We start from the raw sequence: 14,824 nt of genomic DNA, 5'->3' as shown, positions 1-14,824 counted from the left end.
CTTTCTCACATGGTTCACAGAAAACACTTTAGTATGTTATAAAAGTGAACTATTAGAGTAAAGAAATAAAAGTAATTATTTTTAATTGTCAGAAATTTAAAGAATTGTACGTACAACCAAAATAAACAATAAAATGATCAAAAGAAAATATTTATTCATAAAACTCCAATTTAAAAGGGTTCTACAAAGTAGGATGAAGTAGAACGGGATTCCTACAAGTTTGTTTATAATGGCCATTTGAACCACATTTTGAACACTTTCGAGTTGATTTGTCTTCTCCACGTGATGGGATCCTCTCTTCTTTGCGCCTACCATATCTTCTTTGTGTAATTGGTGGTAGGACAATTCTTTCACTCACATCATCAGTTACTATCCAATCGGTTTGATCATCAACTAGCCATATAGCTTCTACATAGGCAATGACCAAGGAGTTTGTAGTATAATAATGAGAACACATAGGATAACATGAAAGTTGTCGGTCTCTACATGCAGCACAAGCATGTGAGCAAGGGAGTTAGTCAAGATCAAATTGTCGGCATGTGCAACTCTTTTCCTCTAAATTCACAATAACTTCAATACGAGATCCATCATATACATGAAATGAGTTGGTTGCAATGGGCGATACCTGCATGTTCACATACATATATATTACTCAAACAAAAGAACAACTAAACAACCAAAAAAAATATTCCGCATAAGAACTACAAAAGCAATTCGCAATTAGTGATCTGTAAGAGAAGTGGATGAATACCCTGAACTGCTGCATAAAACTACAAAGGCAATTATATAAAATCATAGCAGCAATTACGTTGGAAATCACAAGATATGGTTTTTAACTTTTTTCTTGTCAAAGCCTAGTTTTTTTTTTTTACTTTAGCCTTTTACATTGCAAACATACATTTATTCTTTACTAAACATGGCAGTGATGGATAAAGCTACAGATGGGATATAAGAATCGGTAAAAATAGTTTAAAAACTTGAGAACAAATGAAAGTGTACCAAAATTAAATAGACAAATTGAACTAAAATCTATTTAAGTGAATTCAAAATACGTGTAATGATAATCCTTGCTTGTTATTTTCTCGCACTAATTTGTCTGCCCAATCTATCAAATGTGTATTTATTTTGGATGCCTCAGTTCGACGCTCTTAAAACCACTTCTAGAGAATGTTCATTCTTAAATACTCAAGAAATCGTGTGATAGGTAGTTTTCGAGCATCTCTGGTGATTGCATTGAGACATTCAACAATATTTGTTGTCATGATGTTGTACCGTTTTCCATCGAAGTACGCAAGAGTCCACTTTTCATATCCAGCCGAATTAAGATAATCACCCACCTCAGAGTCGACTTTATATATTTCTGTCATAAGACGATGAAATTCAGGGATTCGATATGCCTTAGCAGCTGTAAAATACAGTTGTGTGCTCTCTCATGCTTAAAATGGTGCCTAATGTTTTGACTTACATGAAATATGCATGCACAATGATGGGCATTGTGGAAAACATTTGAGAGAGCCTTCCGAATGATTTCATGTCTATCAGAAACAAACACCAAGTCATCAATTTCCCTAATTGCTTCTCGTAATTTTGTCAAACACCAATTCCATGATGCGTCATTCTTTGAATATCCAACTCTGAATGCTAGAGGGTATATTTGTTTGTTGCCGTCCATGCATGTGGCAACAAAGTGCCAAGATATTTACCCTTTAAAAATGTCCCGTCAACCGCTATTACCGGCCTAATAACACTTCTAAATCCTCTTATGCAAGGTCCAAGTGACATGAAACAGTACAAAAAATGATTATTCTCATCTGTTTCAATATGTGTTATCGTACCTGGATTTTTAGCTTCTAACACAGCAAAATAAGCTGGAAGTAACAAGTAAGATTCCTCTGGTGATCCCCTAACCAACTCCAATGCATGTTCCTTAGCTCTCCAAGCCTTCACATAACTTATACTCACACTCATGTCATTCCTCATATCTTCTATGATGTCACGTGGTCTATGTAGTCGTGATACACCCTCGTACTTAGACTTTATGCATTGACCAATAAGAGAACTACTTGCATGTCAATGATGGCAATTAATAACGTCTAATGAGCATGAGTGCATAGTAATGTATTTTTTGACATTGAAATATGATGATTGTTGTAATTTAGAAGCAAATAGTTTCCACTTGCATCCATCGCCGACACAACCAACTTCAAACCTTTCTTTGCTTGATCTCTCCACTCTGAACTCATAATTGTTCTTCATAGCATGAATACCTAACTTTTTTTTTTAAATCCTCCTTAGTCTCGTACAATTGGCCTACAACTATATCTCCATCTGAATTGCACAGGTCTGCCTTGTTTGATTCATGTACAATATTTGTACCCTTGTGAACATTTGATTGGTTAGAGCTGGGTTCATCAAATTGCACATTAACAGGCACATCATCACATACCATCCCTTCAGGAGGCAACTCATTGACAGTTCGTTCTTCAATAAAATTAAACCGAAAGAAGAAACTACATAAGCAAAGAGAACATAGGCTAGGAAGAATGAAAAACTTAACCATCTACACTCACCTTCGTACATTTAGGGTTGCACAAAGTCTCCACAGTAGCCGATGCCTTCACTGTATCTCCACCATTTTTTAGGTTTTGCCGTCCAAAATATCAATCTAATAGGGTTTTGGTTTTTCTAATTTATTTGGTTTTAAAGTTTAAGGGCATTTGTGTCTATTTAAGTGATATTTTGGATATTTTTGAAAGTTTTTATAAAAACTGACATTTTTGAAATTAAGGGCTAATATTTGGCTATATTTGATAAATACTTGTCACCCGCAAGTAAGAAAGATTGAACCTACTCTTCAAATCATTAACGTCCTTTAAAATACTGTCATCTCTATCGAGACGAAGGAACTGGATCCTCTCCGAGACAAACCCTCGGAATCCTGCTGAGCGACAAACACAGGCCGTTGGATTTCTGTGTTTGTCACTCAGCAGGATCCCAAGGGTTTGCCTCGGAGAGGATCCAGTTCCCGAGACGAACACCAGCTGCATTAATGCACAACGCCTTTAACATCAAGTTCCAAAATAATAGCATGAAACCCAACGTCATGTAATATCAATCCCTCTTTAAATCACTAATTGGTACTCTAAAAAAATCACAATAAATCGGACCTCAATCATCTCGTTAACCTTTCTAATTACATTCCTTCAATCTCTAATTAGTTCCCTCTTCGAACCCCAATTTCATTTTTCTCCTTTTACGAGTTTGTGCTAAGAAAAATGAAGGGAAAAAAATATTCAAAACTGCCTTCCAAAGGTTAAATTCCTTCTATTTCCAACTACCTTGCTGATTCATGGAATTCTAACCTTTTTAAGTCAAATACATTTAGAGAGAAATATAATTTAACGTCATGCTGATTCGGGGTGTTACAAAATTCAACGAAATTTAGCTCCTTCAACCGCGATTATCGTGCTTAAATCCACTATTATATAGGCCAACCGTAGATTAAGAAAATTCGTTTATGCAATCGAATTCCATTTCGAGACAGCCATCAAAATCTAAAAGCATTATCCGAACAATGTAAACAACGATGGCAGTTACAAACCACAAAAAAGGAAGACAAGATTGGTACAATTCAGAAATCCCGGAAGCTCATTCTGGGATCCACCTTCTTACCCGTACCTCGCCCTCTTCCCCTATGTCCACCTCTCCTTCCTCTGCCCCTTCCTCTTGATCCGAAAAACGATTTGCCATATTTCATCTCCACTAGTGAATGGAGCAATTCATCACAAAGAATGCAACCAGTGTACAAGGTCTCTCCGTTCTCCAAGGGTGTCGTCTTTTTATTGAAATCCACTTCTAAGATTGTGGAGTCGCACTCTGGACACCGCTCTCGAGTAGTGGAAATTTGGTGAGCACCTTGGGGTAGGAAGACAAGGAAATTGCACATGTTGCAGCAGAGCCGCCGCTTGGGAGCACTCACAGGGTCTAGAACAAGTGTTCCACTACAGTCCGGGCAAGCACAGACTCCTTGGGCTATCAAAGAATGCCGACATGTGGGGTGCGGGCAGAGGAAGCATGGCATGCCGGCTCCCTTTCCCAGCTTGCCAGACGGGCCTGATTTTACAGCACCAAAGAGCGTGTCGATACCTTCAAATGGAGGACTATTGTAGCAGTATGGGCAGAGAGAGAATGACTTGCCATCTGGACCGGGCATGGAGCAGATTAATAGCTCAAAGTTGTCCAGAGGACAAGTAATTTCCTTGTAGAGCTGCAAAAAAGGCATTCTGGATGATGAACGATAAAGTTCATAATTTTGAGCCATATATTCGAACTAATGTTGAAAACTAAAAGATGAAGCGAGGTCATGTTTGTACATTTTTCCAGCTTCAAGATGCGGGAATGTATAGAGTTAGTCTTCCGATCCTGTATTATATATATATATATATATATATATATATATATATATATATATATATATATATATATATTATACTGTAACTGGGGTATCCGGGTCATCAACCCAACAAAATCCCTAAGGGCACATGTCGATTCTCCATCCTGTACAGCCAGGACAAACAATGGAGGTGCCTCACAGGAGTGTATGCATCTGTTTGTCGGACACAAGGCCTAGGCTTCTAGAGGATAAGATGGTATCTGTATCACCTTCGTATATATTTACTTTTGTTAAAGTGAGAGTACTCAGCCCAAAAGTCTATATTTGGTGCAAGAGTTTAAATATTCGAGTAAAATGTATATTATTTTGCTTCGTAATTTACTTCATATAATTTTTTTTTCAATTTTTATCCAAAAATTGTATTTAGAGTCTCACTAGTTTACACTCTTTATAACTTCACTCTAAAACCTTTACATTTATGTAAATCTATTACTTCTATATCGTCAAAAAAGGAATGGCATGCCAGTATAACCTGGAAACTGTATGTTATATCCCATAAAAAAAGATTAGAATACAAAAATGGGTATTTACCGGCCTCGATTTTAATTTGTTATGCATATCATATTAAAATTTTGGTTGACGCTTTTCAATCATAACTAAAGAACATCAATTAACAGAGTATACCTTTATGCTACCCTTTTGAGGAAGATAATAAACCTCCTCGCATGTATTACAATACAACCGCGAAGGTTGGCTGGAAATATGCTTCATGTACCGTAGACATTTTCCACATTTACTGAGAACTCGTCCTGAGTCAGCAAGGGGAGAGAATTGTGCTTCAAATAATGCATCCATGTTTTCAATCTGCACCATGTAGCAGAAAATGGATCATACAAACTTCGAAGCTCGCAATGTAATCCAATAAACCATAGAGCTTAATAAGGAGGCTGAATAGCAACATATTCAAGGTGGCCCAAAGTATTTGAGTACAAGGCTTCATTACCGAACCCAAGTTGGCAAGGTCAACATAAACAAGCCCTTCACAAATAATTGGCCGTACAAACATAGCTAAATCATCAAGCAAGCTGTAAAGTAGGCATATTTCAAATGATACGGTATTCTAACCTGCTTGACAAAATAACTGTATTTTTGCATGAATTGTTGCAGGACATGCTGCACAACACGAAAATGATCTGCTTGACCCTTAGCAACAAGAGTAATCTGTTGCTCAATGAAACTGCGAATATCTGGCAAACAGAGATCTGGATCAATGCATTGATAGCCTCTTATTAGAGTAATACCCAAGGCAGTCGGAACCAACTTCCTGCCAGCTTGTACCTGCCAATTGATTGTATAGCAGAACCACCTCATGGAAATGCAGTTTAAAATATATTTGTATGAACTCCCTTACAACAAACAAAATCCCTATAGAAAAGAAAGAGAATAGAAACCTGCACATAATTGCGCTCGCATATATTGTTAATATGAACAGATATTGAAGCATCCGTGCCAATTCCATTTTTCTCCATAAGGGAAATTAGCTCACTCTCGCTAAGATAATCTGGAGGTGAAGTCAACCCCTGCACCGTAACTTATGGATTCAAAACTCCAAATTACATACCAAATCACACCATGCTACTAAATTATCCTATTTACACCCTTTCTCTTGCTTTCCCCTTATTCCCAAACATCTCAAACAAGAGCATTTCCCTTTCCTTGAAGGAGCAGCAAAAGATTGGAAGACCCGATCAAATGAAGAAACTATTCAAACAAAATCCAATAGAATGCAGATTCTGAGAAGATATTGGATCAATTGAGGAGACTTACAAAAAATAAATAAAAAATAAAAAACGGAATAGAAGTGAGATTTGAAGAATATGCATGTCTACCTCATGAAGGTCCACTGTTGAAACTTCTAATTTCTCCCCTTTTGTAAACTGAGGAAGATTTTTCTCATTTATTGCCAACCATGGCATGATAGAAGTAAATCCTTTCACCAAAACTCGTTGCCCGACACAATGGAAGGATTCTCCACCAATAGAAAAATCTACCTTTGTTCTGGAGTGGACATTTAAAAACCAAAATAATAAACACATTATATTTTCAGGATATAATATCTGTCTCATAAACGATGTTAGAAAAGTAATAAATATCAAACTAATAAGGTCAACTTTAAGCAACTTCAAACAAAGTATCATCTTTACTAGAAAGCTTATAACATTGCTTACGTAAATTTCCTACCACAAACCGAAGTTTGAACCAGATATAGCTATACATGATGTATAACTTCACTAAAAAGGTAACCACAATTTAACTTCAAAATAATTTCTCATCTCTGTTTGACGTCTTCAAATCAATGGTTTCACCCACCAGCTACAAAATCCATTTAAAACCAGGCCAGGTAAGTATCGACCAGAAATAAGCCATCTCACGCTGCATCTGGGGTGAAAAACAGCTTCCCCCAATTCTTATATATCGATCTTATTCATTACTGGAATTCCATCTAGCCAACTAAAAAGGGTTACTCTGGCCATAACATTAGTATGATTTTTTTTTTTTCACTCAATGGTCAATACTACTATCGCACTATAAATAAAATGAAGTAAACACATACTCTAGGCATACAAGGTGGAAATCATTATGCTTCTTAAGTTGATATAGTGAAATTAATGGGCTCAGCCTTTTGAGTTACATACATTAACAAGATGCAACAGCAAACAGACATCCAATCAAGTGTAAATTAACTCCAATTATGTAGTTGGTCAGGTCATCTAACAGAAAACAGTGAACACTGAAACTTTTACCTTACATATTTGCAGTCAGGAGATACAGTCCCAATGAAGTGTTTACAAATGTACTCATATAGTCTCCAAGCATCATTTCCAAGCATGTCCTCAGTTGCAGACCTCAACGGAGTGACAGGAGGATGGTCACCTACATCTGTCCCTGATCGTGGCTTCTGATAACCATCAGCAAGCAGCCTCTGTACATAATCACCCCATGTTGGGTTATTTACTTGTGCACCAAGTGTGCCTCTAAAGTCAAAAGAAGATGGATAAGCTGTGCTCTCGGTACGCGGATAGCTAGAGAATCAACATATGAAAATAGTCAGACAACTATGACAATCCTCGAACCAAAAGAAACTTGGCATTAGAAAAGAAAAAAATATAATTTGTTGAAATAAGAACACTTCAAGACTAATGGTTGAAGCTAAGTGTAAGTGATGTGCATGAAGGGTGTCAGGTTTACAGTTTACCACTTCAACCAGCAACTCCATGAGATGAAATTCTACAAAATAAAAACCTGGACGGCACACTACTTGGAACAATAGCACTTGATACTAAGATCTTAGAACACCAATTCACATAGAAAGTCTAGAACCATAACAATGTTAGAATATCCCCTTAAATTCATTCACCTGAAAATTTGTCTATCAATAAATACTCTTCTATCATTGAAATACTTTGCATAGTAAATAAAGTAGTATCAATTTTAACAAATTATGGGTGTGGTATTGAACATTTATGGGAGGACTTTTGAATAAATTGTTTCCCAGACCTCTTCCCATGTAAAGTTATGAGATGGAAGCAAAGCTCCAAAGCCTCCAATTCTATTTTTCTCAAAAATTCATATGGTGAAACTAGTCCATGTTTCTTCAATAGCTAACTTGTAATATTCACTGTCCTGGATGAAGAATTTTCTTGAAATTTATATATCAGATGGAGAATTCCAACAATTACCTGATGAAACCTTGAGTATACAAGCGTTCAGCAACTTGCATAGCCATTTGTGGTCCAAAGCCTAGTGCACTTGAGGCAACCTGAATTAAAAAGTTAAAAAAGTAAAACTCTTTAACGTACTTAAATAGCCAAATGAAATTATCTCGTTGCATATACAAAGAACTTGAACAAACTGATTAATCCTTTTTATGTTTTATTGTTTATAATAGAAACTAGAGAACTTTAAAGAATGATTTTTTTAACTTAATTTCAAATTTCTAATGGGGTCACTGAAATTGAACTTAGATGATGTTTTAAGAGATTGCTTCATTATAATATTTCAAGCTAATACTGCACTCACAAGTTACAACACTAGCAAACAAGCCAACCCAACGAACTAAGATATCCAGAACAATCGCATTTCTCTTCTAGGTGAAAATGATTACAATATTTTCTTTTATTTTGAAATTTTGAAAGAAGAAATCAACTGACTTAGGAGTTGTAATAAGACTGGTTGTCTTTAAGAGCACTTTTTCTTTTTCAGGTTTACATAAAATTTTAAACAACCAATACTGACATTTACTTACACAATCATTACTACCATTTTACTTAATCCACCTTACATCACTGCCTATCAGCATGAATTTCTTAAAATATTTAGCTTCTAAAATAATTATTCGGGAAATTGGGATCTGGTTCCAATGACTATATTTTGTCCCAAAATTGTGAAGTGGCCAATTACGACCTCGTAGCTCTTTACTTCCAGCACAAAACAGGGCTGGGGAGAATCTAATTTGTACATTCTTTTTTTAGCTGAGGTCAGTATGAAAATTATGCTGAACTTTCCATGCAACTATCTAACACACGACGAAGATAAACTTTGTAATCTGCAGCCATCTACTTCTTCATATTTTCCTTTATTAGGCAGTCTTTTTTAAGTGTGTAAGCGACCAACAAGCAATGTCCAGTATTATATAAATTGATCACTAAACTTATAGTCACATGATATTAGTAAACAAAAGGTATCATCAATCATCAATCTTTAGTCTTTTTTATTTCTTTGCACTTATCTGACCTTCAGAAGATTGACCGTATTAAGCCCAGATGGACGACTTTTGCTTTCCTGCTTTTCTACTATTTCAGTCACTACTAGCATTCCATCTTCCATTACTAATTTTTGAAACATTACAGCAACCTGCAACATTAAGAACCTAAAATATATTATCAATGAAAGGGACGTCAAGACGGGAGAGAGTTTATAGTAAAGAAGGCCTCACGTCGAAGTCAAACAACTTGTTACGTTCCCATTCTAGCTGAAGTTCGTAGCCCTTCTGTATTATGTATGGACGTACGACCCAGAACTTTTCTGGTTTAAATGTATTTATCTGCAAATACCGCTGTACGCAAAATCCAAGGGTCGGAGTTTGGCAAGGGCCATAGCTGAAAAATGAACATTAAGCTTTGATTAGTCTATGGTTCATTGTTGAGATGAAAATGGAACATGGGAAAAACAATCACAAATAAAAGCAAAATGATAGAATAGAATTATAAAGAACCCCCATGCACTATTAGAACATTGAGATAAAAATAAAAAATTCCTAAACTCTGCCCAATTTGGCGTCAATCCTTACATTTCCCCTTTTACCCACATCTACTTTGAACTTTTTTATTTCTTTTAAGGTTCTTTCCTTTTTCAAACAAAAAAAAGCCATGGCTCTGTGCCAAGGATGAAGGAGAGGAATGGGGAAAAAGGATGGCAGAGAGGCAGAGAAAGAGGGGGTTGAAGGCAGCGGTGAGGGAGACGAATAGCAGTTGCTTTTAGGATTAAAGTGGGGAGGCAGAGAACTGGAGGTAGCTGGCTTTTAGGTTTTAACTTTTAAGTGTGTTCATTTTTGGTAAGTATACATGTTTGTTGTAGTTGCTATGATCGAGGGTTACATTGTTGTTTCTCCATTCTAGTAAAGTTTGAGGGAAAACCAGGTGGCCTTCTGGTTTGCTGTGTTTGTATGGCTATTCTTTCTTTTCTGTAAAATTCCTATTATAAAGAAGAATATAAAAATATAAACAGATGTCCTCATTACAAGTTTTCCAGTGCTCAAATATAGTGGCCTTTGTTTACAGCATAAAATTTCTAGGATATAAATGATCCCAATTATAACACAATCACATAGATCTCTACACAGCAAAAAGTTTGATGGCCTTAAGAAGGTAACTAACATAGAAGACCAACATACATATACGGAGCAAACAAGAAGCTGAATTAGAGCAAAATATCTTAAGATCGGTCAAGGAAATGCAATATATTCACAAGATACAAGTTCTATGCTTCAATCAGATAAATGCATAACGGACTGGAAGCCAAACAGTGTATTAATAATAATTCGTTAAAATAAATGAGAGAGAAAACCAACGAGATAACTCTGGCATCAAGATTTCCGTATTTCCCCTGGAAAAAGTGTGTTTGAAATCGTGTAAATGCAACTCCAACTTTCAAATCTATCTCTTGCCGAGCATCTACTGACAATGCCTCGTCTTTATTAGGTTCAACAAGGTTGTCCATGGCCTTCAAAATATCTTTCTCAGTAACAGAGGAAAACCGAGCACGATAGATCTTTCTTCTAGTCTCATTTGAATGGCCAATACACTCGATAACTGCAATAAAAAAATTTAGTGCCCCTTAGACATACCAACATTATATTTATTGTGTAGGTAAGGGGAACATAAGAAATGAGTTTCTAAACTCCACCTTTCTAATTACATGTAGAAGTATCTCAGAGTAGTTGAATATAATTAGTAACAGATTAGCATACAAGACTGCAATTGTACAAATTAACAACCAGATTCCTAGTTTCGAACAAAACACAAGTATAGGCTGAAACAAGGTTTGAGCAGGAAATATATATGTTTTACTTGCTATGTGTTGTCAATCAGTCTAGAATTTTTATGAACTTTTCCATTCTCTTGTTAATCAACGCCAATGGAAATTAGCCATCAATTTTCTAGTCTTCCCTATTTCATATCAATTACAAAATACATTCGAGATTCCCTTTCTCTCATTAAAAAAGGTTTACCCTAACATATTCCTACTGTTTTCTTTTCCCAGATGTCATAACAATAATGATAAATTTGAATTCAATAAATACACACCACATCATGAGAAAACAAACTTATTAACAAGTATTAGATAGAGAAGCAGAGAGAGGAGACTGATAGGGAGAGGGAATGAGAGAGATACCTTCAAAGCAAATGTTTTCCCCTTCACGATCACAGTCCAACCACAAAACCAAGTTACCATAACCGCGAGCTTCTTGGCTTAAATGCCTGCGAATGTGAGCCTTTACACCAAGGTCATCCCAACAAATGACATAAGAATCAGAGGAAAAAGTTTTACGAATCCACAAGAGGACGCAGGGTAAAAAAATTGTACCTTTGGATTTGCTTCTGTCTTGAGAACTGGAGCTTGAAAAAGATCCAGAGGATCAGTCAATGTCCAATTTTGATATTTTTCTGGAAAATCTACACTACAGTTCGAAAGAAGAAAAGGCACCGAGTTAGAGACACAACAAATAAACTACTCAACTTGTGCATAAAGCTAGACAATTATGCCAGATAACATTGAGACGATTGCTAGATTTGCAATGTAATTACATATACTGGTTAAATCAATAAGACAAACAAAAGGAGAAATCCATCCAAAACCAAGTTGAAGCTACTTCTAAAGTACTTAATTGGGGTGCATGTATATCATGACAACCATAGAACCTACTACCTGAACCTACCCATAACCTGCCAAGGAGTTCCATCCACTTAGGAATGGGCAAAGACCAATACGAAAACATCTAAGGACATGGCACATTTGAGCACATATCAAATAAGAAAAGGTTAATAAGTATATGAATAAGGATTTCTTTACAGAGAACGAGAGCAGAAGGAACAAGGTCGCACTTGGTGCGATGGCAAGTGCCTTCGTCCATGAGCGGTAGGTCTCGGGTTCGAGACTTGGGAGCAGCCTCTCCATAAATGGAGGTAAGGCTAGCCGACATTCACCTCTCCCAGACCCTGCGTAAAGCGGGAGCCTTGTGCACTGGGTACAACATAAGAATGGATTTGAATAAAGAAAAATCTAATCTAAACCCCATACAGTATTTGACATAATGACATTGCTTAAAACAAAGTTTAATAAATCATCGCATCATATAACCAGGGAGTATCCAAAGATGATTTTTCTTGTTAGAGATGAGAGAGAAAAGGACCTGAACACATGACCAATAACTGATGTCACTTTAAAATGCACATGCACTCCAAGAAACTTTCCTTCAAATTCATGGACTTCCGTACTACCCCTTCTTGTAGACATCTGTATTACGAAAATATGAGCTGAATGTCAATATAAATCATTTGCAAAAAACATGGATTTATGATTCTTACAAGCAGAACTTAGAATAAAGCATGAAAATGGAAAGAAAAAAAAATGTGTCAAAGTGATACAGGGTACATTAAGTTCAAGAAATAAGCACATCCATAAACCAAAGAACTAATTTTCCTCCCATAATTTCAATGAGAACCTTATTGGCATACTCCACATTACAGAAATTATTCAGTTGTTTTCTCTTGATGCTAGTAAACTCCTGGTTAGGTTATATGTGTTCTCTCAAGTTTTCGAAGGCCCACTTTCTTTATATTCTGCAGGCATGCTGAAACCGGATGTAGTTTGAGGCTCATGGGTCCTAAACTCAGTTTTTAACTTTCTGTTACGTAATGAGGCCTGACTTTGTTATCTTCTTATAAGTTTCACTTTAACGTGTAAGTTATCCATTTAAGAATAAAAAAGTTAGCCCAACAGTATAAATGCAGGTAAAGGAGTCAATATAAGGAGCAACCATCTCGCCCTCCCCCGACTGTTTATCTCTTAAGCTAAATTGCCATCCAAAACAAATAGAATAGACACTCACTTACCCTCTATTTCTGTAAACGGATCCTATAACCGACATCGAAGCTAAGCATCTAATAACCCTCCTTAGAAGTTAGAAGTAAAAGTTCTCTACTTTATGGAAGAATTAAGCACCTCTATGCCACTAAAACCAAATCATCCTAATAATTCACCCTCCAATTTCATGCCCGAACAAAAGAACGGAAATCAATCACCATGTTCTTTAACTGAAAAATAAAAATTGGGGTAGCCCAGTTCTCATTTCTAGCTGAGTTTACTCCATCTAAATGCTCATCCAACAAAAACAAAAAAAAATTGAAATTCCAGCTTCTTTGCTGCCTCTTATATTTTATTAGCATCCAAAAAGTCCTCAACTTGGAGCTTTAGAGCTTTGGAGCTAGGGTTTCAAAACGTGAGCTTTTGAGTGCAGGAGAGAGAGAGATAGGGCATACCTGGCCATGGGAGAGAACGGAGGCTATGGAAAGAGCTATGCTCGGCTTCTCGGCGACCTGCAAAATTGTAAAAGCACAAACAGAAAGGAGAATCAAAGACAAAATTGCAGGCTCCGCACAGAATCATCATACATCTTGTATGCCTATATATTGAGAGAGATGTATATACATATATATGTATACATGTATGTGTAGTTTTCGTTCGTACCATGAAAACTTTGTTGGAAGCCATAATTTTGATTGAAAATTTTGAATCTTGAGCTTTACAGAGCTTCAGTCTGACCCAATTTAAGGGGCGGTGGGTGGGTGGTTTTGTTTCAACTTTCAGCCTTGAGGGAGGAGCAGCTCACTAGACCCGACCGCCTGTTTTTCAAGCGCCAGTGAGGTCTCCGTCTCACTTATATCTCGGCCGTACGATTGAGTTGTTTTAGATCCAACGACTGAAACGTGTTCCCATGCCTCATATGTGGGTCATGGCTTTTTCGAGTGCGAATTTGCTCACATCCCATTCAATGTGGTGACCGTTATCAGTACAGAGGATCATTTTCCTCGGAATCCTAAGGATTCAGTAATTGTGATCGTTTATCGTATAGTTTTTATTAGGTATTATTTATGTTTAATTTTAAATTTTAAAATAATTTTTAATCGCATGATATACGATGAATGATCATGATCATGAGATACTTAGAATTCACAGAAAAAAGATCTGGCAATCATCATTTTCCATCAATACCACCCTTCTCAAATCGCGATGTGCGCTTGTGATTTATTCATTGTTGATTATATTCTATTACTCGTCTGATATTTTTTGGTCACTTGAACTCACGACATTATTAGTTTCTTTGTTGTCGGGTTATTAGTTACATTGTTTAATAAATAAATATATATATATATATATATAGAAAAAATTTAGGGGAAGGAATTTTTAATTTTTTTATAAAAATTGGAATTAGTTGTAGGGTCCACACTATATTGAAATTTAACGATTTGAATTGTCTATTTTTCAAGTTGCACATCATAGATCATTCTTACAAAATATTAGCCAAATCAGAAATGTTTAAGACATCTAATTGAGTTCAAAGAAATTAACGAATACTTGTTATATAAGAAACAATGAAATTTTATCTTGATAATTAACTAGGCAAATGAGTTTGGAATTAATTAAATTTTTGCAAGGATGATCTATAAATCAAGACTTACAAAATAGACGGTTTGGATAGTTAAAGTTCGATGTAGAGTGAGCCTCACACCTATCTCATTTTTTGAAAAAAATAGGGATCCATTTGCATAAAGGGCTATATATATCACTTGTTGTATTGCTCTCTTCATA

The 14,824-nt window shown here is 36.1% G+C and overlaps 1 protein-coding gene across 2 annotated transcripts; it reads right to left on the bottom strand.

Moving 5' to 3' along the window:
- Positions 1 to 3,460: 3,460 nt before the first annotated feature.
- Positions 3,461 to 13,869, bottom strand: LOC126618884 (DNA topoisomerase 3-beta). 2 transcript variants are annotated; one of them, XM_050287096.1, is made up of 15 exons: positions 13,703 to 13,869; positions 13,495 to 13,551; positions 12,366 to 12,469; positions 11,540 to 11,633; positions 11,348 to 11,447; positions 10,524 to 10,764; positions 9,390 to 9,552; positions 9,188 to 9,307; positions 8,134 to 8,213; positions 7,198 to 7,476; positions 6,283 to 6,451; positions 5,845 to 5,973; positions 5,519 to 5,731; positions 5,078 to 5,257; positions 3,461 to 4,267 (listed from the first exon to the last, which is right to left on the bottom strand). In XM_050287096.1, the coding sequence occupies exons 1-15, from the start codon at positions 13,724 to 13,726 to the stop codon at positions 3,632 to 3,634; spliced, it is 2,589 nt and encodes an 862-aa protein (XP_050143053.1). In that variant the 5' UTR covers positions 13,727 to 13,869; the 3' UTR covers positions 3,461 to 3,631. The 2 variants fall into 2 exon arrangements, with proteins under 2 accessions (XP_050143053.1, XP_050143054.1); XM_050287097.1 differs by lacking the exons at positions 13,495 to 13,551; positions 13,703 to 13,869 and having other exon boundaries at positions 11,540 to 11,628.
- Positions 13,870 to 14,824: the final 955 nt, after the last annotated feature.

This window comes from Malus sylvestris, chromosome 4 (assembly GCF_916048215.2).
Source record: "Malus sylvestris chromosome 4, drMalSylv7.2, whole genome shotgun sequence".
Taxonomy (NCBI): Eukaryota; Viridiplantae; Streptophyta; class Magnoliopsida; order Rosales; family Rosaceae; genus Malus; species Malus sylvestris.
The sequence above is the reverse complement of the archived record's forward strand: the minus strand, read 5'-3'. Positions and strand labels throughout refer to the sequence as shown.

Bases quoted from the DNA above. Each gene is read 5' to 3' on its own strand.
- LOC126618884 (XM_050287096.1), bottom strand. From the start codon at position 13,726: ATGGCTTCCAACAAAGTTTTCATG. The intron at 6,452-7,197 runs GTAAAAGTTTCA...TGTCCACTCCAG, and splicing joins CCTGACTGCAAATATGTAAG to AACAAAGGTAGATTTTTCTA. The intron at 5,732-5,844 runs GTTTCTATTCTC...ATCAATTGGCAG, and splicing joins GCGAGCGCAATTATGTGCAG to GTACAAGCTGGCAGGAAGTT.